The 27303-nt window shown below is 44.2% G+C and overlaps 1 protein-coding gene across 1 annotated transcript in view; it reads left to right on the top strand.

Annotated features, from left to right (window-relative positions):
• Positions 1-27303, top strand: part of SPTBN1 (spectrin beta, non-erythrocytic 1) — a 201536-nt gene that overhangs the window by 27326 nt on the left and 146907 nt on the right. Inside the window, exon 2 of the mRNA XM_069768874.1 lies at positions 25743-25927. Within this exon, the coding sequence (XP_069624975.1) occupies positions 25786-25927 (142 nt within the window). The 5' untranslated portion in view covers positions 25743-25785. The remainder of the gene's footprint in view (positions 1-25742; positions 25928-27303) is intronic.

Genomic DNA, 27303 nt, shown 5'->3' with positions numbered 1-27303 from the left:
ATTTGATTCCTGGTAGTAAATTCCCAAAAGGTCGACTGTTTAATTTATCTGTGCCTGAGCACGCCGCTATGCGGAGTTATGTGAAGGAGTCCTTGGAGAAGGGGCATATTCGCCCGTCATCGTCGCCATTAGGAGCAGGGTTCTTTTTTGTAGCCAAGAAGGATGGTTCACTGAGACCTTGTATAGATTACCGCCTTCTAAATAAGATCACGGTTAAATTTCAGTACTCCTTGCCATTGTTATCTGATTTGTTTGCTCGGATTAAGGGGGCTAGTTGGTTCACCAAGATAGATCTTCGTGGTGCGTATAATCTTGTGCGTATTAAGCGAGGCGATGAGTGGAAAACTGCATTTAATACGCCCGAGGGCCATTTTGAGTATCTAGTAATGCCATTCGGACTTGCCAATGCTCCATCAGTGTTTCAGTCCTTTATGCATGACATCTTCCGAGAGTACCTGGATAAATTCCTGATTGTGTACTTAGATGACATTTTGATCTTCTCGGATGATTGGAAGTCTCATGTGAAGCAGGTCAGAACGGTGTTTCAGGTCCTGCGTGCTAATTCTTTGTTTGTGAAGGGATCAAAGTGTCTCTTTGGTATTCAGAAGGTTTCATTTTTGGGGTTCATCTTTTCCCCTTCTACTATCGAGATGGACCCTGTTAAGGTCCAAGCCATCCATAATTGGACTCAGCTGACATCTCTGAAAAGTCTGCAAAAGTTCCTGGGCTTTGCTAATTTTTATCGTCGCTTCATCTGCAATTTTTCTAGTATTGCTAAACCATTGACCGATTTGACCAAGAAAGGTGCTGATTTGGTCAATTGGTCTTCTGCTGCGGTGGAAGCTTTTCAAGAGTTGAAGCGTCGTTTTTCTTCTGCCCCTGTGTTGTCAACCAGATGTTTCGCTTCCGTTCCAGGTCGAGGTTGATGCTTCTGAGATTGGAGCAGGGGCTGTTTTGTCGCAGAGAAGTTCTGATTGCTCGGTGATGAAACCATGCGCCTTCTTTTCCAGGAAGTTTTCGCCTGCTGAGCGAAATTATGATGTGGGCAATCGAGAGTTGCTGGCCATGAAGTGGGCATTCGAGGAGTGGCGTCATTGGCTTGAAGGAGCTAAGCATCGCGTGGTGGTATTGACTGATCATAAGAACTTGACTTATCTCGAGTCTGCTAAGCGTTTGAATCCTAGACAAGCTCGTTGGTCGTTGTTTTTTGCCCGTTTTGACTTTGTGATTTCATACCTTCCGGGCTCTAAAAATGTGAAGGCGGATGCTCTGTCTAGGAGTTTTGTGCCCGACTCTCCGGGTGTATCTGAGCCGGCGGGTATCCTCAAAGAGGGAGTAATTGTGTCTGCCATCTCCCCTGATTTGCGGCGGGTGCTGCAAAAATTTCAGGCTAATAAACCTGATCGTTGCCCAACGGAGAAACTGTTTGTCCCTGATAGGTGGACGAATAAAGTTATCTCTGAGGTTCATTGTTCGGTGTTGGCTGGTCATCCTGGAATCTTTGGTACCAGAGAGTTAGTGGCTAGATCCTTTTGGTGGCCATCTCTGTCGCGGGATGTGCGTACTTTTGTGCAGTCCTGTGGGATTTGTGCTCGGGCTAAGCCCTGCTGTTCTCGTGCCAGTGGGTTGCTTTTGCCCTTGCCGGTCCCAAAGAGGCCTTGGACACATATCTCTATGGATTTTATTTCAGATCTTCCCGTCTCTCAAAAGATGTCAGTCATTTGGGTGGTCTGTGATCGCTTCTCTAAGATGGTCCATTTGGTACCCTTGTCTAAATTGCCTTCCTCCTCTGATTTGGTGCCATTGTTTTTCCAGCATGTGGTTCGTTTACATGGCATTCCAGAGAATATCGTTTCTGACAGAGGTTCCCAGTTTGTTTCAAGGTTTTGGCGAGCCTTTTGTGGTAGGATGGGCATTCACTTGTCTTTTTCCTCGGCTTTCCATCCTCAGACTAATGGCCAGACCGAACGAACCAATCAGACCTTGGAAACATATCTGAGATGCTTTGTTTCTGCTGATCAGGATGACTGGGTGTCCTTTTTGCCTTTGGCTGAGTTCGCTCTTAATAATCGGGCCAGCTCGGCTACCTTGGTTTCACCGTTTTTCTGCAACTCTGGGTTCCATCCTCGTTTCTCTTCAGGGCAGGTTGAGTCTTCGGACTGTCCTGGTGTGGATACTGTGGTGGACAGGTTGCAGCAGATTTGGACTCATGTAGTGGACAATTTGACTTTGTCCCAGGAGAAGGCTCAACGTTTCGCTAATCGCAGACGCTGTGTGGGTCCCCGACTTCGGGTTGGGGACTTGGTTTGGTTATCTTCTCGTCATATTCCTATGAAGGTTTCCTCTCCTAAGTTTAAACCTCGTTTTATTGGTCCGTATAGGATTTCTGAGGTTCTTAATCTTGTGTCTTTTCGTCTGACCCTTCCAGATTCTTTTTCCATACATAACGTATTCCATAGGTCATTGTTGCGGAGATACGTGGCACCTATGGTTCCATCTGTTGATCCTCCTGCCCCGGTTTTGGTGGAGGGGGAGTTGGAGTATATTGTGGAGAAGATTTTGGATTCTCGTGTTTCAAGGCGGAAACTCCAGTATCTGGTTAAGTGGAAGGGTTATGCTCAGGAAGATAATTCCTGGGTCTTTGCCTCTGATGTCCATGCTCCCGATCTTGTTCGTGCCTTTCATATGGCTCATCCTGGTCGTCCTGGGAGCTCTGGTGAGGGTTCGGTGACCCCTCCTCAAGGGGGGGTACTGTTGTGAATTCTGTGGCAGAGCTCCCTCCTGTGGTCACAAGTGGTACTTCGGCTGGTTCTCTCTGTGAGCTTCCGTTGGTGGAGGAAAGTGGTACTGCGGCTTCTGAGTTTCCTTCCTCAGGTGATGTGGTGAAGTCGTTAGGTGCTGCTCTATTTAACTCCACCTAGTGCTTTGATCCTGGCCTCCAGTCAATGTTCTAGTATTGGACCTGTTTCCTCCTGGATCGATCCTGTGGCCTGCTGCTCTGCATAGCTAAGCTCCTCTTTGCTATTTGTTTGCTGTTTTTTTCTGTCCAGCTTGTCAATTTGTTTTTTTCTGCTTGCTGGAAGCTCTGGGACGCAGAGGGTGTACCTCCGTGCCGTTAGTTCGGTACGGAGGGTCTTTTTGCCCCCTTTGCGTGGTGTTTGTAGGGTTTTGTGTTGACCGCAAAGTTACCTTTCCTATCCTCGCTCTGTTTAGAAAGTTGGGCCTCACTTTGCTAAATCTATTTCATCTCTACGTTTGTCTTTTCATCTTAACTCACAGTCATTATATGTGGGGGCTGCCTTTTCCTTTGGGGTATTTCTCTGAGGCAAGGTAGGCTTATTTTCTATCTTCAGGCTAGCTAGTTTCTCAGGCCGTGCCGAGTTGCATAGGGAGCGTTAGGCGCAATCCACGGCTGCCTATAGTGTGGTTGGAGAGGATTAGGGATTGCGGTCAACAGAGTTCCCACGTCTCAGAGCTCGTTCTTGTATTTTGGGTTATTGCCAGGTCACTGTATGTGCGCTGACCTCTATGTCCATTGTGGTACTGAATTACCTTTCATAACAGACCACGCAGTGCATTGTTTGGGTGATGTTCCTGTATGATCTTGTACAATTCCACACTGATGGAAGAAAAAGTTTAATGACTGATCCAAAACCCTCTTGGCCATGTGTAATGAGCCCATCACATAGGACAAATGTATCTTTTTGAGGTCCTTTAAACAGAAGACAGTCTGCTGTGTTTGGTAACATCTTTTTGACATACAGATCTAGTTGTAATAATAGCCATGACCAACCACAGTGCAGAGATTTGTTTATGCACTCAGTAATACACTGCTCAAACAAATAGGCAACACCTTAAAGGGAACCTGTCATCCCCAAAATCAAGGGTGAGATAAGCCCACCGGCATCAGGGGCTGATCTACAGCATTCTGGAATTCTGTAGATAAGTCCCCGATGTATCCTAAAAGATGAGAAAAAAGGTTATATTATACTCACCTAGGGGCGTTCCCACTGTTGGTCCGGCGCCTCCTATCTTCATTAGATGACGTCCTCTTCTTGTCTTCACGTTGCGGCTCCGCCGCAGGCGTACTTTATTTGCCCTGTTGAGGGCAGAGCAAAGTACTGCAGTGCACAGGTGCCGGGAAAGGTCAGAGAGGCCACAGAATGAAGACCAGAAGAGGACGTCATCTGATGAAGATAGGAGGCTCAGGACCAGCAGCAGGAACGCCCCTAAGTGAGTATAATCTAACCTTTTTTTTCTCATCTTTTAGGATACATCGGGGGCTTATCTACAGCATTACAGACAATTCCTCCTGCTGTTGTGCAAATGGAACAGACAACAGGTAGAAATTATAGGCAATTAGCTAGATAATCCCTATAAAGGAGTGGTTCCGCAAGGGGTGACCACAGACTATTTCTATGCCTATGGGAGTGGAGTCGCGTCCATATTCATGACCTTAATCAGTGGTACCACGTGAACGCTCAGCACAGGAAGAAGCTGTCACGCCAGGACAGAGATGCAGGGACTGAGGGTGAGTATTGATGTCTTCTGGAAGTCGGTGGCTGCAGCTGTCTTTGTGCGACAGCTGCCGGCTCCCCGCCCCACCTCCCCTGCTGGCTTTCTGGACCATGACTCCTATATAAGCCGAGGGGGGGGGGGGGGGGGGGGGGGGCACTTTCAGCAAAAAAATGCACTGAAAATCTCGGCTTATACATGAGTATATACGGTATATTTTATCTTAGAATCTTTAGTTAGGGTCTTCTTGCCATTCGGCAACTTGTAAACTGTACATAAAGTGCAGCACAGATTCATCTCAACTAAAAGCCGAGATCCTTAGATCAGGAACAGAGCAGACATATATAGGACATTTCATAACTTTCCCAAATTCTTATGAAAATTTACAGCGCATCCTGCATTGTGCTACTGTACCCAATTTATTACATAGTTTAGGAGTTGGTTCACTTTATACCGACTCTGAGTCTGACTCAGACACCGCCAAAATGGACTCTGACTTTTCAGCGTTTTTCACCCATTGAAAGTAATGGGTGGCGAAAAAAACGTTGAAACGCAGGTATCGGGTTTTGCTGTTATGTGCCAAAAGTTTATGAAGTAGAATGATTTTTTTATTTTTTTTTGGGTCACTAAATAAAATCCGCATGCAAAAAAGACAAATGTAGCGGGACAAAAACGCAAGAAAAAACAAGCGAAACTTGCTGCTTTACTGATGAGAGCAGGTTTTGTTGTAGAAAGAAACGCCAGGTGTGAACATAGCCTTCACATCAGCACTTGCAGCAGATATTTGTGCTGCAAATACGGAATGCGTGCAAACACTTTTATAGTCAATAAAATAACTTTCTTCAAAGAACGTTCCCAGAATAATCCCATAAAAATCGTTCACCCATTGCCTGATGGTGTTGACCACGCGTGGCCAGTTTGAATGAGCCGTTCTTTGTGTTGACTTTAAGGAAGAGTCCTAATATATCTATATTGCAAACCCATCACCTAACCTTTTTTTTCCCACTTATCTATCCTAAAAGCAAGTTCTGAAAATGTTGTATCTGCGGTGCGTCAGCTGCACATTGTCATCGATGGATGGAGAGCCTGTGTGGTGACACATGAGTTACCAAAAGCTCTTAAACAATGGGTGCAATGTCTGGGGAAGAAACTCTGGAAAGGAGATGTGTTATTTCAGCTGCCCAGTCACACACAACACATAATTGCTCTGATTAGTCTTTAACACCTACTTCACACAGATGTGTCCCAGTGCAGGAGCCATTTTGAGGTCTTATAATGAAAACTGAACATTTAGTGCACAAGAAAATTTGTGAACCCTAAAAAATGAAATGTTAATAAGGTCGTCCCCTTTCAGGAAACTTTCTGCTGTAAGCTTCGGTTGTACTAAAAACAATCTTAGAATTACCGGTACTTTCCCTACCTGAAACCAGTGCTGGATCTGTACAAATGTCCTGGTCTGTTTTTTTTTATCATCTCGACACCGCTGCAGACAATCACTGTGCTCAGCGACTGTGTATGCGGCACGAGAAAAGGAGCTCACAGATTTTCCTGATGGAGACCTACTGTACAGTTTATGCCTCCCTATTTCATACAGGGGCAAACAGAAGTCTTCTACATGCTACATATGAATCCAACAAAGATTATAATTGTGCCGTGGGTCACAGGATGCAGTATGGAGTAATAAGGTGCCTTGCCGAGGTCCATACAGCGGTATGCCAGGCACTTGGAAACACAACCCCATCAAGTGTATTCTATGTCTCCCTCCTCGCCTACTTTTTTTTCCCTCAATATTTTTTTAACCTATTTTGTTTGATGAAAATGCTTGGTTCTAACCAATATGGCGTGCTTTACCATGCCCTGCTATTCCATATTTACACCTTGTATTCTGAGATGTGTAGAGATGTGACCACCTCGTGAGCAGCTGTGAAGAAGACGACCATGTTGGTTTTAGTTAACTTTTCCCAACAGATCTAAAAAAGAAACTGGTAAAGTGTTTGAGAATACAAAATGACTGTTCAACCAAGCACCAGTACCTTGTGAGTGGCATAGCCCTAATGAAAATCATAGCATTAGTGTCCAAATGATAGTGAATGGTCCTTTGGTAAAATATGCTGAGTCGCTTGGAGCACCCTCAATATGGCCGAACAGTACAGTGCGTCTTTGCCATCTATCTCTGCCCTCTTTTAGCTCCTGTAAAGCTAGATCTGCCAGTGAATGAAGAGGGAGACTGAGATGGGCGACAAACAAGTAGTTGGGAAGGTGCACGGAGTGCCTCATTAGCATATTTAAGTAAAGAACACCTTTTGGAGAACACTGCAATGGATTTGTCCATGAAAAGTACAATTTTCATTACGGCTACAAGGTGCTTTGCTTGGTTTGAACACTCATTTTACACTCTGTCTCTTTAAAGGGTATATCTGGGACTTTAAAAACAAATGTGCCTAATCACTAACAAGCTGGTAGTACCTGGTGCTGTTCTCCGCCGACACAGAGCGGTCCTCCTGGCTATTTATTGCTTGCGTTGAGAAACATGTGATGGTGTCTCCGCGGCTTTTCTACACGCATTTGCATATTTCCCATAAGGGATGGGGGCAGTGTTCTGGATCACTGCGTTGAGAAACACGAGATGGTGTCTCCGCGGTGTTGGATGTTTTGATCTCCCCGAGGTCATTCATCCTTAAGTTTATAGTTCTTTTACCAGGCACTGCTCCTAATAGCCAGATTCCTACTCCACACTGATGAGGGGCAAATACCCCAAAACAGCTGTCTGTGGATGGATACCATGTTTTGGCATAGGTGGTTTTCCTTTTTGGATGCTGCCCTTCCCGTGGTTGTTCCTTCCCGGTGAAAGACCTGGCTATTTATTGCTTGCGTTGAGAAACACGTGATGGTGTCGCCGCGGCTTTTCTACATACAGAGCGGTCACAGGCTTCCGCTGACGTCATGTCAGCAGGGCGGTGGTATCTCTTCCTGTTGACAGGGAGGACTACTGGTGTCATGCTGATTGACAGCCTGCTCTACTCTGCCTAATTGGGGAAGCTGTCTGTCAATCAGCATGACACCAGTAGTCCCGCCCTGTCAACAGGAAGAGAAACTGCTGCTCTATTGACAGGGAGCAGCTGAATCTCTGGCGGGAGCGGTCAATGACCAGTGCCGGGTAAAACATTCAGGTAGTTGCCTCTATTGTTTTTTTTAAAGTCCCCTTTAAGTGCTCATGCGCATGGCCGAATTACCCCGGACGAGCACAATCTGTGGTTTTCATGGGTTTTCTATGAGGCTGTGCACATGTCCAAAAAATGGAGACCTGTCCAATTTTTGATACGATTGTCGGACCAATATTGGCAAAGCAGGGTTAATAGGTCCGTTAGGAGCATCGGACTGCACTCGGATGACTTCTGGTTTTCACGGACTGACATAATGGAGGATGCGGAGAGACTCTACCCCTCACCACTCTCCGTGTCCGAGAAAAACTGATGTCTCGCTGATCGAACATCAATCTCTGATCAAGATAAATCAGACTGTTTTTTCGGATGCAGCTGAAGCTGTCGTGTGGCCCTACCCCAACAAGAGAAAATCTCAAGTACTAATACTAATCATCGCCAGAGACGAGCATCCTATAAACACAATGTAATGGGAGGGATATATGGGAATTCTAGAACTACTCTCCCACTGCAGAGATGGGAGACTTGGGGATTTTTGGGATCTTTTTACATTTCATATTAAGTTTCAAAGTCGTATTCATCTTTCAAAAGGGCAAAAACTCTTCCGTTGTCGTGTGATTTCCAGTATTACAAGGTCAGTTTTTCCAAAGCAGAAAATCAATATTTGGTATTTTTCATCCCAGCCAGGACATAAATGTGCTTTTTGCTGCAGCTGCTCTGTGTACATCAATATTACTCAGAGATAATGATCCTTCTGCAGAGATGTAATTGTTAAATCCAGTAATGCATCTGGCCGGCTTATGCACACGTTATAAATAAACCCGTATTACACGCCGTTCATTGCGCCACTCTTTCATGTTGGCATAGCGTTTAATTTCTCTCTGCAGTGACGCATGACTCCATATTTACTGCTCTGTGTGTTTGGGAACAAAGCTGGCATCTTTTCTCTTGTTGGAAGCTTTGCACCGCCTGCAGTCCTGGGCGCCTTCCAAGCTGAAAGAGACACCATGGGGCTGGTTGGGGAAACTGGTCTGTAGGCTGCTGGTAATCTGCTAGCGGAGGCTGCTGATTGGCAGCTGAGGGTGATCATCCGCTGTTAGAGGACCAAAATCCCGATTCATGATCGCCTTCCCACCTGTATTTTTGTCTTGTGTGTTTTAAGCTTTTTTTTTTTTTTTTCTTGTTTTCACGCAATTCATTGCGCTTTTTTTAAAGTCCATTTATACGTGCCACGTACCCGCCTGTTTAATGATTCAGAAGTTTTGGAACGTACCTGCTTCATCAATTGGTGCTTTTTAAAAAGGTGAAACATTTAGCACAATTTTACTCCAGTAACCCACCACCATTCCCCCAAACCGTTTTTTTTTTTTTTTTTTTTAACCAACACCACGCTTACATTTGTTTCAATTCTTCCAACTTTTGGTGCCAAATTGTGACTTTTTGTGTCAAGTCGCAAAAGCAGTTAAAGAAAAGTAAAAAAAAAGCAACTAATGCCACAAGACAAAAAAGGGAAAGTGACTTAAAAAAAAAACCAAAACTCCGCAAATGATCTGGGCCAAGGTGTTAATCCACAATTGGGTGTTTTTGTCCACCTGAGAGGAGTCCGAAGTCCCTAATTTAAAACTACCCCGTAAAGGGCAAATAGTGACCATTTGTATGGTGGTAACTGGTCACACATGGAACAGTGAAGCCGGGTTCATACAGACAAGTGTATGCAAAATCGTCGTTTTTTTTGTCCTAAGTTTTTTTTTTTTTTAAATCACATGCATGCCATCATTGCAAGTGTAAAACCGCTCATGTGATCTTCGACCTTGATTTATGTGCTAGCCATTTTGCGCTCATGGTGATTTATTTCCCGATGTGATGCTGCCACCTCGTGCCAGCATTCTCTATATCCGTCGGGCATACATCATGCAGGTTGTGGTGGACTGTATCTCCAGCAACAATCCATGTCCGGTGTCTGACACTATCCCTGCTGGCTGTGGTTGGATATTCCCGGTTCCCTGGTCGGTTAAACCCCTTTTCTAATTGTCCCCACCAGTACCCCTTCCTCCGTCTCCGCGCCATGCTGTGTAGGTGTACTATAACAATGTATCGGATACGGTGATGCTTTATTCTCGGTGAGACAGCTTGGTGGCTTAGGGTATGTGCACATGTTGCGGACTGCTGTGCGGATTTTTACGCATTGATTTTGATAAATCCGCAGGGCAAAAACACAGCGTTTTTCCTGTGGATTTATCGCGGATGTACCGCAGTTTTTGTGCGGATTCTACTGCGGTTTTACACCTGCGGTTTTCTAGTATGGAGCAGGTGTAAAACCGCTGCGGAATCCGCACAAAGAATTAACATGCTGCGGAAAATAAACTGCTGCGTTTCCGTGCGTTTTTTTTCCGCAGCATGTGCACAGTGGTTTTTATTTTCCATAGGGTAACAGGGTACTGTACACCGCAAGGAAAACTGCTGCGGATCCGCAGTAAAAACCGCACCGTGTGCACATGGCCTTACACTCCCGTCCTGGGCATTGTGTATTCAGGCAGTGAGGTCATTGTGGTAATTGCATTTGTGCGCGTCGTCGTCGTGTTGGAGCCTGTGTCTCGTATTGTGGGAGCACAATCTGGTGACTCGGTTTCTATGTGATCTAGACTTCAATGATGTTGATCTAATGTGAGTACGTCACGACACGGGCTTAAATCACAAAGGCTTCTTTAAATCTATAATGGGGGTCCCTTTCAGATTTTTTTTTTCCTTTGGCTTTTTATCTTATTGTCAGTTTTTCAAAAATCCATTAAAGTGGATATTGTGAATGTTTCCCCTGGAATTTTTTTTAAATCAAAATAGGGATTTAGAATTAAATCTTAACTTGTCTCTTGGGGTCTTACTGGTAGAAACAACAGCAATTCCTACAACATTGAGCCCTGTATTAAAGGGAATCTGTTATCTGGTGTTTGCTACCTCATCCGAGAGCAGCATAATGTAGGAAAAGAGACCCTGATTCCTGCAATGTCGCAACTGCTGCGCCCAGTAAACTATCAGTTTTTAGATGAAGCAGAGCTCAGAAAGCTGGCCATATCAGGCTCTCTATGCACATTGTATACGGACAGTGAGCTGCTCATCAGAGGGGCGTGGTCCGACTAGAAGGCACATGAGCTGTAGTCCAGGCAGTGATAATCTCTTGGTGATAAAACCTTTCATTATAAGTAAACGGCACATAGCCTAATAAGTGACACATCGCTGAAATCTTTGTTTCAGCCTCTATTTCCCGCTGTCTTCAGATTAATTCGCCTGTTCAAGATCCACTATTAATTCTCTGAGGAGCTGCCGGATAAAAGCCAAGTGCAGCGTTTGGATATTTTGCAATATTTTTGCAAGTCCCATAGACCGTGCATGGGATTCAGATTCACCTGGACCCTTAGGTGGTAACATTCAATTCTGAGAATACCCCTTTCACCGTTATGATTTCTTATTGTATCTTTACTGTAGCCTGATGCAGAGCTCCAAATTACCTCCAAAATCAATGAAGGGATCATGTTTGTCCCCTGTAGCTGCCAGTAGCGGGGACGTCGGGGTATGTTCACATGTAGCATATACGCAGCAGATTTACTGGCAGAAAAGCCAATGCATATTATTGCGGTATGATTTTAATATTGGATTTTATATTTTGCAATATGTAGGGTGAAATAAGAGGGAAATCTGTCATAATCAGCGACAAACTTCACTTGTGATAAATATGGATGGAAAAAACAGTTTTTTCACCCTGGCATGTGGTAATTCCATAAAGCTAAATTCAGCTGTATGTATCGTTGTTCTGTCCTAGTCCACAATGGATCACGGACACAGTTGTTAATGGCACAGTCTGTATGGAATAAAATGGATGGGTATAGATTATCGAATTCCGATTTACAGGCGAATTTTCACCAATGACCATACCTCCCAACCGTCCCGGATCCAGTCAGCCCCGCGATCCCGGATGGGACATTAGTTGTCCCGCACTGGTTGGGAGGTGTGTAATATCACCCGGTCAGCTCCCCGAGTCCCTGCACCCGCAGAGCAGCACACCACATATTGGCTGCTCTGTGCGCACAGGACCTGTGATGAGGTCACAGGATGGGAGGAGTCAGGGGGTCACATGATCGGGAGGACCTCCATGTACAGGACTCTGCTGGTTGTCATGGCGCCAGACGAGGGTAAGTGTAAGTGTGAGGTCAGGAGGTGTTTACAGTGTGGATGTAGCAGAGCCGTGTGTGTACGAGGTGTATGGATCGGAGCAGCGTGTGAAAGGTGTATGGAGCAGAGCCATGTGTGTAAGAGGTGTGCGGATTGGAGCAGAGTCGTGTGTGTACGAGGTGTGCGGAGCAGAGCCATGTGTGTACAAGGTATACGGAGCGGAGCAGCGTGTGCAATGTGTATGGAGCGGAGCCGTGTGTGTACAAGATGTATGGAGAGGAGCCGTGTGTGTATGAGGTGTTCAGAGTGGAGCCGTGTGTGTATGAGGTGTATGTAGCGGAGCCGTGTGTGTATGAGGTGTATGGAGTGGAGCCGTGTGTGTATGAGGTGTATGGAGTAGTGCCGTGTGTGTATGAGGTGTATGGAGCGGAGCCGTGTGTGTATGAGGTGTATGGAGTGGAGCCGTGTGTGTATGAGGTGTATGGAGCGGAGCCGTGTGTGTATGAGGTGTATGGAGCGGAGTCGTGTGTGTGTGAGGTGTATGGAGCGGAGTTGCATGTGTACGAGGTGTACGGAGCGGACGCTGGCTGTGTCGGATCGGAGCAGATATTGCTCCTCGCTCTGACACTGACTGGCACAAGAGACACGGAGAGGTCTTTATCAGTGGCGTATCACAGCTGCAGCAACATGAGCAGTCAGCGGTGCAGCTGGATGACACCATTCAGCACCGTGGGAGTGGAAGCTGCTGCGAGGGAGCGCGGCTAAAGATTTGTGTGTAGTGATGGAGAAGGCAATGATGGGGGTGGGGTAGCCATGTGTGGCCATTATACTGTACCCAGCATTGTATGGGGCCATTATACTGTATGGAGCATCGTGTGGGGCCATTATACTGTATGGACCATCACGTGGGGCAAGTATACTGTATGCAGCATCATGTGGGGCCATTATACAGTATGGAGCATAATGTGGCCATTAATACAGTATGGAGCATTATGTGTGGCCATTATGAAGTATGGGGCACTGTGTGGCCATTATAAAGTAAGGAGCATCATGTGGAGCCATTATACAGTATGGAGCATCATGTGTGGCCATTATACAGTATGGAGCACTGTGTGGCCATTATACAGTATGGAGCACTGTGTGGCCATTATACAGTATGGAGCACTGTGTGGCCATTATACAGTATGGAGCACTGTGTGGCCATTATACAGTATGGAGCACTGTGTGGCCATTATACAGTATGGAGCACTGTGTGGCCATTGTACAGTATGGAGCACTGTGTCCATTGTACAGTATGGAGCACTGTGTGGCCATTATACAGTATGGAGCACTGTGTGGCCATTATACAGTATGGAGCACTGTGTAGCCATTATACAGTATAGAGCATCATGTGGAGCCATTATACAGTATGGAGCATCATGTGTGGCCATTATACAGTATGCAGCATCATGTAGGCCCATTATACAGTATGGAGCATCATGTGGGGCCAGTACACTGTACGCAGCATCATGTGGGGCCAGTACACTGTACGCAGCATCATGTGGGGCCAGTACACTGTACGCAGCATCATGTGGGGCCAGTACACTGTACGCAGCATCATGTGGGGCCAGTACACTGTACGCAGCATCATGTGGGGCCAGTACACTGTACGCAGCATCATGTGGGGCCAGTACACTGTACGCAGCGTCATGTGGGGCCATTATACAGTATGGAGCATCATGTGGGGCCATTATACAGTATGGAGCATCATGTGCTGTCATTATACAGTATGGAGCATCATGTGGGGCCATTATACAGTATGGAGCATCATGTGTGGCCATTATACAGTATGGAGCATCATTTGGGGCCATTATACAGTATGGAGCATCATGTGTGGCCATTATACAGTACGCAGCATCATGTGTGGCCATTATACAGTACGAAGCGTCATGTGGGGCTATTATACAGTATGGAGCATAATGTGGCCATTATACAGTATGGAGCATCAAGTGTAGCCATTATACAGTATGGAGCATCAAGTGTAGCCATTATACAGTATGGAGCATCATGTGTGGCCATTATACAGTATGGAGCACTGTGTGGCCATTATCCAGTATGGAGCACTGTGGCCAATATACAGTATAGAGTATCATGTGGAGCTATTATACAGTATGGAGCATCATGTGTGGCCATTATACAGTATGCAGCATCATGTGGGCCCATTTTACTGTATGGAGCATCACGTGGGCCCATTATACTGTATGGAGCATCACGTGGGGCCAGTGCAATCTACGCAGCATCATTTGGGGCCATTATACAGTATGGAGCGTCATGTGTGGCCATTATACAGTATGGAGCATCATGTGTGGCCATTATACAGTATGGAGCACTGTGTGGCCATTATACAGTATGGAGCACTGTGGCCATTATACAGTATGGAGCACTGTGTGGCCATTATACAGTATGGAGCACTGTGTGGCCATTGTACAGTATGGAGCACTGTGTGGCCATTGTACAGTATGGAGCACTGTGTGGCCATTGTACAGTATGGAGCACTGTGTGGCCATTATACAGTATGGAGCACTGTGTGGCCAATATACAGTATAGAGCATCATGTGGAGCCATTATACAGTACGGAGCATCATGTGGGGCCAGTACACTGTACGCAGCATCATGTGGGGCCAGTACACTGTACGCAGCATCATGTGGGGCCAGTACACTGTACGCAGCATCATGTGGGGCCAGTACACTGTACGCAGCATCATGTGGGGCCAGTACACTGTACGCAGCATCATGTGGGGCCATTATACAGTATGGAGCATCATGTGGGGCCATTATTCAGTATGGAGCATCATGTGCTGTCATTATACAGTATGGAGCATCATGTGTGGCCATTATACAGTATGGAGCATCATTTGGGGCCATTATACAGTATGGAGCATCATGTGGGGCCATTATACAGTATGGAGCATCATGTGGGGCCATTATACAGTATGGAGCACTGTGTGGCCATATTTTTTTGTTTATAATTATTGTTTACGAAACGTGATCAGAAGTGCTAAATGGGTGTGGTTGGAGCGTGACTAGTTGTGAAATGGGTGTGGCCAGAGGCGTGGCTAAAATGTGCCGTAGCGCGCGCAGCGCGCCGCTAACTTTGTCCCTCTTTCCCTTCCTCGAAAGTTGGGAGGTATGCCAATGACACCCGGGTGAACTGCGGGCGAGAAGCAAGCACATTTGTTCCTCAGGACTTGACGGGGCTGAACTTTCAAGAATTCATGTGAATACAGCCGAATGTTGGTGTCACAGATTTATGCAGTAGTTGTCACCATTTTCTTACAGGATTTGGAGCCAAAGACATAAGTGTATCTCTTTCCCTTCCTCGAAAGTTGGGAGGTATGCCAATGACACCCGGGTGAACTGCGGGCGAGAAGCAAGCACATTTGTTCCTCAGGACTTGACGGGGCTGAACTTTCAAGAATTCATGTGAATACAGCCGAATGTTGGTGTCACAGATTTATGCAGTAGTTGTCACCATTTTCTTACAGGATTTGGAGCCAAAGACATAAGTGTATCTAGCAAAGAGCAGTAACAAAACGTGCTTTATATTACATATTCCTTTTGAATACACTTATGGCTGTAGCTCAAAAAGTTATATCAAAACTTTTTTTTTGCATTGTGTTTTTATACTTTGAACTCTGTATCTGGTAAAGCTCTTGCGCTCCCTCTAGTGGTGGCCGTAGACAGTGAACATAGTCTCTCTTGGAGTGTATACCTATGCAGGCAATTTAAAGTAAAGCTAAGCCAGGACTTCCATAAAGATATTTAAAAAAAAAAAAAAAAAAATAATAATAGTTTTGAGTAAATGACATAAGAAGGTGGAGATTCACTTAAATATTTTGAGCTATGTTTGGGGAAGCCTGACCTCTGCAATACCAGTTGCTGTGCCAGTACGAGGCATTGTCTGGGGAGCTGCTGTCATACGCCGGACTCTTGGGAGCCTACAGTTGGGGACCTATAGATCCCCATGAGGAACTTGTGCAGCCAAATATCCGAGGATATTGGTTTCGCCAGGAAAGGTTGCATCAGGGGCTTATTTACTAGTTTTCTCTTTTATCACCTTGCTTGTAATGTAAGCCCACAGTACAAAGTGCTTTCTTTTTCCTTCCTATATGGATCGTTTCCAGCAGGTGGCAGCAGACCTCTGTGAATAATCCCGCTCTGTCTGCGGTGTAGTGTGACCGTGCGATAGTCATTTCCCTAGAAAGTTACTGCTAAACATTATTTTGAGGATGAAAAGTAAATCTTTGGCGTTGTGGAAGATCTGTACATCTGCAGCCAAAATCCAGTGAAAACACACATTTTTGTGGTTTCCAGTAGTGGTGTACTGGTATCTTGCAGGGTTTATGGCGTTACATCCTGAGTAGTAAACCATGATGAAGGCGTCTGACATTCTTGTTCATTATATCATTGGGGGATTTTATATTGTGCTTTTTTTTCGTATTTACGGTAACCAGTGTGTTTTTTTTTTTTCTCTCATCTTTTCCGTTTTCTGGTACCTCGTCTAATGACTTTCTCCTTTTGAAATGTTAACCCTTGCACTGTTAAGTATCGGGTTTCAGTATAATGGATTCTTGCGACACATAAAACAATTTTTTTATATTGTCAGTATTCCATTTGTGGCGCGGTTTAGTACGCTCTGATGCCCATATTGGCAGCATAGAGGCCGTAGTCTGTCGCCATCCTAATTTTACTGGATGGATCAGGTATACTCAAACGGATTGTTCAGAGGTTGCGGGTCTCCTAGAAGCATTCATCTTATTAATGAGCCCCTCTACGATGGATTTTGTAGCCCATGGATTGCTGGGGAACAACTTACTATGTGGTATCAGATTTTAAAAGCAAAAACATTATTTTGTGATACTCTGTCACACTAGGTCTATGCTGTATGTCTGTCTGCCACCCAGTGGTTGTGATGTGAATTGCAGTCTATCAAGGCTGGCTTGTAATATTGTCACATGCCGCTTGGAATATTTATAGTAATATTGCTGTGGTCAATTAGCTGATTTCTTGGACATTGATTTTGTCCCTCTAAGTGTATCAGTGCATGATAGGATGTGGCTTGCCATACAGGACGAACAGCAGATATCATATTGCATGGAAATGTATTTATAATTAATCTCCTGTGTTTTAGAGATCATAATGTAGAGGTAATGAGGCTACCTTCACATGCACTGGACTTTTGTTTGGGTAAATAAAAAAAAAAAACCCTTTAAACTTCATGTGATTTTTAGAAGTATTTCTTTCAGGTCGGCTTTTTTTTTAATTACTATTATTCAAGCATTTCTTTTTTTTTTTTTTTTTTCTCCAATGCCTATGGAAAAAATGGCTGAAAAATCAATTTAACAGTGAAGCAAACTGGGACAATTAAAAGGTTTATTTTTATATTATGGTAATTTTTCACCAAATATCTGGCCCCAGCATTTGATTCAGAAAAAAATTGACAAAATAGAGCTGTTTCTTAAAAACCTTTTGTTACCCATAATTTGGGTGCATTTTAGCAGTTGTACGAAGGACACAAGTCCCATGCCTATCAACCTATCAACCCATCTATAACATTTATTGTTAGTGTGGGGCCTGGAATCTGTGGTCTGGACATCGCTGGCGGCCGAAAGGTGCCCTCATTACCTCCATGCGATGGAGATCTTGGCGTGTGCAAAGTGCACAGTTTATTTATAAACTAATAATTATAAAGTCTGTTACTCTTTCAGAATGACATCATCAAATTTACTTTAAGAAAATGGCGCTTGTGGTTTTCCCAAAGTATCCACCACTTCAAAAACTGCTGGTATGCTGGCGCCTAAAAGACTGCGTGTGCACATACCTATAGGCCATGTTCACACGTTGCGTTTTTGCAGCATTTATTTTTTGCAGGTAAAACCTGCTCTCTTGGCAGTAAGGAAGCTGTTTATAAAAAGCAGGTTTTGCTGCATTTTTTAGGATCCCAAAGTTCAGCTTTGCTTCCACCACAGAAGCATGAACACAGGTCACCGATGCAAGACCTATGTGAAACCATCCATTTTTGGAAAAAGGGCAATTTGATCAAATTACTTAGTGGAAAAAGATTTTTATGTCTGAATGCATAGTGACTATCCTGAACAAAAAAAGTTCACAAGTTCATGAAAAAATACACAATTAAAGGGAACCTGTCACCATCCCCCCCCCCCCCCCCCCCCCCGGGAGTTTGTAACTAAAAGAGCCACCTTGTGCAGCACTATTGCTGCATTCTGACAAGGTGGCTCTTTTAGTTCTTGGTGCTGTAACTGCAGAAATAATCGATTTTGCAATTTGTCCAAAATACCTTGAAACAGTCCTGGGGGCATCTTTCCCCCCTAATGCAGACGCAGCACCGCCGTCACTTATGCCCTCTTGGCACCTGGCGCCGCCTCCTCAGCGTTGTTTTCAACTGCCCTGGCGCCTGCGCTGTTATCTTATGCCTTAGGCATACACAGTTAGCGCTGCCCGTCTTCTGACCTCATTTGATGTCTTGCTGACTGCGGCTGCGCTGCCCGAGATCCCGCCCCGCAGTGTGAATAAATCTCGGTGCTGCGTATGCATTAGGGGGGGGGGGAAAGACCTGCCCCCAGGACTGTTTCCAGGTATTTTGGACAAATTGCTAAATCGATTATTTCTGCAGTGCCACCTTGTCAGAACGCAGCATTAGTGCTGCACAAGGTGGCTCTTTTAGTTACAAATGCCTGGGGGGGTGACAGGCTCCCTTTAAAATGTTTACCTAAGACACTGCCAGTTTGTAGGACTTGTGACGCTATTGGTCAGCCCGTGAGTTGATCAGGTATTGTTCACTTTCACACCTTGGTCGGCCAATGTTAACTTTTACATATCACTAATTTAATTAAACTGTGTTAATCCTAAAGGTACCTTCACACATAACGATATTGTTAACGATATCATTGCTATTTGTGACGTAGCAACGATATCGTTAATGAAATCGTTATGTGTGACAGCGACCAACGATCAGGCCCCTGCTGGGAGATCGTTGGTCGCTGAACAAAGTCCAGAACTTTATTTCGTCGCTGGACTCCCTGCAGACATCGCTGGATCGGCGTGTGTGACACCGATCCAGCGATGTCTTCACTGGTAACCAGGGTAAACATCGGGTAACTAAGCGCAGGGCCGTGCTTAGTAACCCGATGTTTACCCTGGATACCATGCTAAAAGTAAAAAAAACAAACACTAGATACTTACCTACAGCCGTCTGTCCTCCAACGCTGCGCTCTGCACTCCTCCTGTACTGGCTGTGAGCCGGAAAGCAGAGCGGTGACGTCACCGCTCTGCTTTCCGGCTCCCAGACAGTACAGGAGGAGAGCAGAGAAGCAGAGTGCAGCGCTGGAGGACAGACGGCTGTAGGTAAGTATGTAGTGTTTGTTTTTTTTTTACTTTTAGCATGGTATCCAGGGTAAACATCGGGTTACTAAGCGCGGCCCTGCGCTTAGTTACCCGATGTTTACCCTGGTTACCGGCATCATTGGTCGCTGGAGAGCGGTCTGTGTGACAGCTCTCCAGCGACCAAACAGCGACGCTGCAGCGATCCGAATCGTTGTCGGTATCGCTGCAGTGTCGCTTAATGTGAAGGGGCCTTAACTTCCATTCTCAGGTGAGGACACCAAGATATTATAGTCAAAATTTGGGAAAATCACAAAAAGAAATGGGTTTCACATACTGCAGGTACATACTGTACCTGCTTTTTTTTTTTAGTTTTTTTTTTTTATTATTATCTTTCACTAAAACCACAGCAAAACCCGATCCCTGCTTTTTTGCACTTACTCGTTGCTTTCTATGGGTGAAAAAGTGCCGAAGGGACCTGCTGAAGTTTTCCAATTCAGTCAGGGAAAATGTGTGTGCATGAGATTTCTGAAATCCCATGGCTTTTGTTGGTACTGTAAAACGCAGCTTTAAGTTTCCATAAACGCAGCAAAAACGCAACGTGTGAAAATAGCCTATGGTTATGTTTTCTACCGTACTTCGCCTTGTCTCCATTCTGCGGCGAGCGCACCCTCTGAAGGGTCATTCCCATCTTCAGAAATGGTTATTGTTGAATAACGCTTGCAAATACAAATAATTTGGCAAATTACTGGTTATTTAAAAATTTTCAGCCATTCTTCAGATATTAACATTTTATTTTTTATTTCTTGCTTCCAGCTCGTCTTGCAAACCGACCATCGCTGCAGAACATGTGCAGTGCTTTTTACCATTTGATCTTGTTAGCACTGTTTTGAAGCCTGCAAGGATCGCTGAAGCATATTGTTTCCGCCTAAGGCTAGCTAGCAGCGGCGGTCGGTCTCCTAGGCAATGTACTGTAAGCACAGGAATAAAAAAAAGTGCTAAAATCACAAGAACAGCTGCACATTTTAATAAGTAAATTGGAAAGGTTCTTGTATTTTTAAGCACTGTCCGACTATATCCATCTGGGAAGATGGGAATAACCCTTTATTGGGTTTATGGCAGCTAATCTTTCCACTCGCACTCTTTACAACCTGTGATGGAGTATTATGGCCGGATAAACACGAGATATCAATTCTTTTTTCTCTTCAGACATAGTTGTATACATAATTGTACATAGCTGGGATCATTCAGTTGCATTGTGATAAGTGATCTTTGAGGTCGTTCACAATCTGTTGGCGCGGTCCAGACAAGTGTAAGGGCTCATTCACACATCAATGTTTTGTTGTTGTTTTTTTTTGTATGTGCAAAAGAAAAAAGTCTGTATTGGTCAATGTGTCAGTTTTACCATCAGTGTGGTCAGAGTTTCATCAGTCTTTCGCAAAAGAAAAATCTGAGCTGTTGGAGGGCTTTCAGGCTTCAGCGATAAACAAGTCCTTGAAAAACGTACGACATGCAGATGGCAGCTCAGTCTTTCCCATTTTATATTTTTTTTCCCACTGATACATAGACTTGCATTGCGAGTTTGGTCTGAAGCTTGGGTCAATATTGGACATGTGTCTGCGCTCTTGTGCCGACCAGTCAGCCCAAGTAAAGCAACACGTGAGGCTGCCTTCACAATATCAGTATTTGGTCAGTATTTTACATCAGTATTTGTAAGCCAAAACCAGGAGTGGAACAAATAGAGGAAAAGTATAATAGAAACATATGCACCACTTCTGTATTTATCACCCACTCCTGGTTTTGGCTTACAGATACTGAGGTAAAATACTGACCACATACTGCTAGTGTGACCGCAGCCTAAGCTGGTACGAGTGCTACCACTGATGGCAGTCGTATGAGGAAAACGGACACCTGAATGAGAGTTTACTGTCAGACTGTGACCGAACTACACCGTCCTGTTTTGTAAGGACATGCCATAACCAGCGAAGAGTGGTGATCGCGCTGCTAGGACCATCCATGATTCGCAAAGGGAACACCAACAGTCAATCTCATTTAGATGACACCACCATTTTTTCAGTTCCAAAGATCACCAAAAACGCATCTTGGGAAGACCTCAGTATTTGTAAGCCAAAACCAGGAGTGGAACAATCAGAGGAAACATATAATACAAACACGTCACTGCTTCTGGATTTTTCTCCCACTCCTGGTATTTGCTTACAAATACTGAGATAACATACTGACGAAATCCTGAACGTGCCCTACAACTGAAGAATGATGACATGTGATTCCTCTCTACAGTACACTTTTTTTTTTTTTCCTCTCGCTATTCTAGAGTCCATTCACAGTCCTGTTCAGCTCTCTAATAATAATTTTTTATTTTTTAGAATGTGTTATAAATACTAACAGACAGGTAGTTGCTAACTCTCTGCCTGTTGTCTGATGCCGATCTCTGTGGTCGCGGACTGCTCCTGCCGGTGACTCGGTGGTGGCTTCTGTCGATAGCCGGCAGGAACAGTCTGCAATCGTTAGGAGCCCGTGTGTGCCGGGTACCACAGATAAGGGCAACTATCTGCCTGTTTTTATGCCCATAGTTAAAAATAAAAAGTCCTGGAGAACCTCTTTGAAGATTCTCCTAGATTCTTGAGTCAATGTTGCTTTCAGAGGTTTTGTAGAATCTGACTACGATATTTTGTCAGTGGCTGCTGCTCTTCAGAAGATATTTTGCACGGTATAAAATAATTTGTATCTTCTCTACTTTTATCAGCGGTTTAATAAATCAATTTTAGAATGAGCTCAAGGCCGAATTCTCATGGGGCCGGTGTCTTGTGCTCATCTGTTCCTGGATCAATAACTGCTTCTCTCATCCTGGGTGGAGTAGATGATGATGGACGCTGTCCAGTATTTTGCATGGTCTGCTGAATATGACTTCAGTGGAAATATAGCTGATGTAGTCTCTTCTTCCAAGCATCCTATGTAAATGTTTCCATCATTGCTACAGTGCAAAATGGAAGATCATTTCCTTTACACTATTGACTTTTTTTGTAGTAAGGTGGTTGTTCTGTAAGGCAGGGGCGATATCCGTGATATTAATCCCATGGTGTACAGGCAAACATGTTACAATTACACCCCTTTAGGTGGTTCCCTGAAAGTGCCCACATGAAGCCGAAATCTTGCCTCTGTCCATTTGACCTCTTATATCACCTAGAGGGGGGCTGCACTACTTGCGTCCCCTTTCTGTGGCCCAAATTAGAGGTTACAGGTTACATTATTGGGCGACTGCTGCAGGGGATATTTATTGGCACGTCCGGCTTCCCTGGGTGGGGAGGGAGGATTGGAGAAGCCATACTCGGAGGAGATCACCAAACCGGCTTCAGTTCAGAGACTCCTAATGGAAAAACGTCATAAAAGCGCTTACGACAAATGCCACATGTCAAAACTGTGTGTTGTGAATTGTACATCTTACTATAGATAAAGTAATAAGTGGCCGTAATAAAACCGTTTAAAAAAAACATCAGCGAAAGCTTATCGAAAGCGGAAAAACTGTTTGAATCCAGCCGAATAAAGCTTTATATTTGTAATGTAGAAATGAGTGAGATTGTCAGATCGCCTCCTGTACACTTGGGAAATACGTGGACGTGGCTTCTTCCCGTGGTACCGAACTGTCTCCAGGCAGCAGAAAAGTCGCTGATGTCAGCCCATTATTTTGTGAAGGGTGAGAATGCAGAGAGGTTTGGCATAATTGGTTTTAAGAGAATTATTTTTTCCCCTCCCGTAAAGCGCACTCGAATCACCATGACAATAATGTATCGGGGGGAAGTTGACTCTTGATGTTGGACACAATGGACGTCCTGTGCCCGGCATTGTCTCCCGTTGTCTTTATTCAATGTATATAGGTATAGGCGAGTTACTAGATGCAGAGCGGAGGTCAGTGACACGTCTGTAAACAGGCACTTCCATTTCCAAAGATATTCTTGAGTTGTGTGACATTCATGAAAAGCCATTTCCTGAGACTCACAAAAAAGCTGTGACATTGTGCGAGCTGTAAATCTGCGGCTCCTGCCAGTCCTTTGGCTGTAAAGAAAGGTCTCACAATTGCCGCTTTCTTGTGCGGGGCTTGGCACATGTGTTTTCCCAGAAACCTTTCAGGTTGCGTTGGCACCAGCATTATTGTAGCAGAGGAGTAGGCGATTTACATTAATTTATTCTTCATTTCATAGCGGAGTTACATTTCTGTGCAGGAAATGGATTGATGAAATCTGAAAATGTAAAAAATATCACTCAATGGGTAACTCCATCTATTTAGAATGCAAAAGTTATATAAAGTGTTTTTAAAAGGAAATTGCCACATGTTTATTTTACTGATTAATTTATTATACTCCCTTTATATAGCGCCATCATATTCCATAGCATTTTACAGATCTCGGCATCGCTGTCCCCAATGGGGCTCAGAATCTACATTCCCTATTAGTACAGTATATGTCTTTATAGTGTGGGAGGAACCTGGAGGAAACCCTCACAATCATGAGAAGAACCTACAAACTCCTTGCCGATGTCATCCTTGGTGGGATTTGAACCCAGGATCCCAGCACTGCCAGGATCCAGTGCTGACCACTGAGCCACCATGCATCCCTTTTGTTATCATAGACCTGTCCCATACAATATACCGCTTTTGTGAATGTATTCTTAATCTGTCTTCTCTTGGAGAATTTGTGAACAATCTGGCAAATTTCAAAATATAGAGTGAGCATGGATTCAGATATTAGGCGGTACGCTGATGTGCCCAAACAGCAGCTGGTGAAGGGCCTGACACTTTTTCCAATGTGTTTACTTGGCATTAAAGTGAAGCCCTCAAATTTCTTAAAACCTCTAACACTTTTACCCATTGAAAATGGTGGGAGATATACTTTTTGAATTTTTTTTATATTGTGATGGTGAATTAAATCTTTAATCTGTAATAACAGGGAAAAAAGGGCAGCTGTAAAAAGCCACCACACAGTGAGCACACTATAGCCACTCCCCTTACGCCTTGATTGACAGCCAGCTCTATACACACACGCTGTGGAGCTGTAAAGTGTCAGGGAGTGATTAGAGCTGTAACTGTAACCACCCCTGCACCATCCTGGAAAAAAGCGGCTGCAGGGAGAACATAATTTTCTTCATGCAGCTTAACTTCCATGTAAGGCAGACAAACCTGATTTAAATCCTCTTTACGTGCAGATTACCACTGTATCTATATACCACTATATTTGCAGGTAAAAAGAACTTTTTGGAGATGTCCGGTTTCCTTTTATAGATGACTTCAGTATTTCATGTGGGGAAAAATGGCAAGAAACGTGATTGCCATGTCAGATTTCTTTTGCTATTACATGGTTATTTCAATTTCCTTTTCTATATGGAAACATTTGGATAATATTGCATGTTTTGAACCTAAAAAAGTATAACCAATACGTTTTGAAAACCTTTTGTTTTTATATTTTATGTCATAAATGGGACATTATAGTATCAAATCACTGTTAGGTTATCTCCACACCAGACTGATTGGCAAAAGTTAGTGCAGATTTTGTCAGTTTTATTGCAAAACTTTTTCTAATTCCACCTTTCACATTAGATATGAGAATATTTCCATCAAAAATGTATATGTTTTGCAGGGTGTAGATGAGACTTCATAAAATCTGATCCACAATGCTGGTAATGCAGGGTAAATGTGGACACAGAAGAGGCCCCTGTACCAGAACAGTATATGGGCCCTTTTCAGGCTAATTGCTCACCATAATGCAGAATTCCACCTGCTTTGGCTTGCCTGTTGGGCCACTGCATCAATGGTATGGTATGTCCGCCCCCGACGCAGGACCATCATAAAGGGGTGGTAGCAAGTTTGAAAGTTGCCCATCCATAAGATCCCATGTGAATGTAGTGGAGGTTGTCGGCTATGGATGGCAGAGTACAGCGCTTTATGAATTCTAGCTGTTCCAAACAGGATGAACGGAGCGGAGCTGCACAGGCTCGACCTCCACTCCTCAGAGGCCCATTATCAGGATTGATGGGGAGTCCCATCAGTCGGGGAAGATATCCCCCCCATCTTACGGGTATAACAAAGGAGAGCCAATCTCATTACTTTTGGCTTAGTGTTACGGACTGGGCTATTTAGGTGTCCGGAAGATCACTTTTTTTTGGTGATCACATTTGGTGTGCGAACCATGGCATATGGGAAAATGGTGTCCTCGTTGCTCATAGTACAAGTGATGGTTGTCTTCGAATAATTTCTGACATACTTTTGGGTCTAATTCAATAACTACTGGGAAAATTGAAATTTTCCTTGAAGTTCTCTGGTGAACATAGATTCACATTGTTCCTCTTCTTCGAGCAGCATTGTACACATGCTTAGATAATTCGGTATTTTTCATTCTCTTTGGACGTCAACTCCTATTTACACGCAGTTGAACCGAAATGTTTGAGATGTCGGAGATTATTCACTGGTGTCCCATCTTGTAACCTCCTGTCACTTTTTGCTTGCCTCTTCAGATCTGAGTGAGCTGTAGCTGATGATAGGTTAGGGAGGTCCAGAATGACGGCTGTCGCGACAGACTTTGACAACATTGAGATACAACAGCAGTACAGCGATGTCAACAATCGCTGGGACGACGAGTGGGACAATGAGAACAGCTCCGCCAGGCTCTTCGAGAGATCCCGCATCAAGGCATTAGCAGGTAGGTTCAGAACACTTATTGATGGTGGGGTTTTTTGCATGTTCATAGGACTAAGGCCAACTTCATACATCTGACTTACCGGACAGTCACTGTCCTAAGTACTTACCCTGATGTCTGGACCGGCCGCAGGTCTCTTGACCCGAACTCCACATCCTTATAAGCATATATCGAGCTGATGAGTCCTGGTCAGGAGAGCGTGGCCGGTCTGGACATCATGGACTTGAACAGTCAGATGTGTGATCCTGGCCTAAAGGTGAGGTCTGTACCCACTGGGCTGTCATCTGTACTTGTATGTCATTTACGGTATTTGACGAACTTCATCCACATGTTTTCGTGTTCTTTAATGCAAAAAAATAAATGGTAAACTGTTGTATACCGCTGAAAGGACGCTCTTTTGGCCCTCATCAGGTAAATGAAGATGTTCCTCAGTGTGAGGCTAGGTTCACACCACGGATTCCTCCACATGTGGGAAAACGGACTGATTATTTTGATCAGACTGGCATCAGTTTTTTTTTTTCATACATGTACAGGAAAATAAATCTTGTCCACCTTGTCCTTTGTCAGTCTGTGAAAATTAGACCACACTCTATCATCCAAGTGCAGTCCTTTTTTTTTTTTTTTTATGTTTTTTTTTTTTTTCTTCCAAGAACTCATACTTGCATTGGCGATTTTAATTTGACCCCCAGGATCAAAATCGAACAGGTCTTTTTTATTTATTTTTATTTGCCGCAGACCACTTGGTCCAAGGAAATGATCAGACATTGGCATGGCCCCATATAATATTGTGGGTACGAGTGCTATCCGGGAAAATCGGTCGTGTACCTGAGCCTTATATTTGATGAAAAATAGGTTATGGACTTCCTAGGGGATGTCTAAATGGGCTGGATTTGCTGCAGATTTTCCAAGATGGAGAAAGAAATCTGTACCAAATTGTGCAGGTTTTGCTGCAGACTTTCTACAGTTTATCCTTTTGTATTGCAAAGGGTGAAATCTGTCCTGAAAATCTACAGCATAAAATGACAGACAGCGGCTTCATTCTCTGCAGCGACAACCTTTATCTGCCTGGATTTTCTTTGCAATGTGTAGGAGGTTTTTTTTTGTTTGTTGGAGTCTTGCAATCCTTTTCCCTGTCCATATAATTTTTTTTAGTAAAAGTAACTAAAGTCACAGAATAGAAGCGGCTGAAATGCTGCTGTTTTTCTGGTAACAGATTACATTTTTAGTTTCGCAGATATTCAGCCAAATAGTTCTAACCACAAGTTCACATGATTGAAACCCATGTTACCCACTGTTGTTGTCAAGGTCAGGGCGGCCATCTGTGGTTAACCCTATAAATGCCTGGTAGCAATTTCCCTAGTGTTGAATTAGATGAGCCA

The sequence above is a fragment of the Ranitomeya imitator genome, chromosome 5 (assembly GCF_032444005.1).
Source record: "Ranitomeya imitator isolate aRanImi1 chromosome 5, aRanImi1.pri, whole genome shotgun sequence".
In the NCBI taxonomy this organism is placed as follows: domain Eukaryota; kingdom Metazoa; phylum Chordata; class Amphibia; order Anura; family Dendrobatidae; genus Ranitomeya; species Ranitomeya imitator.
Note: the sequence above shows the minus strand (reverse complement) of the source record. Positions and strands in the feature narration are given on the sequence as shown.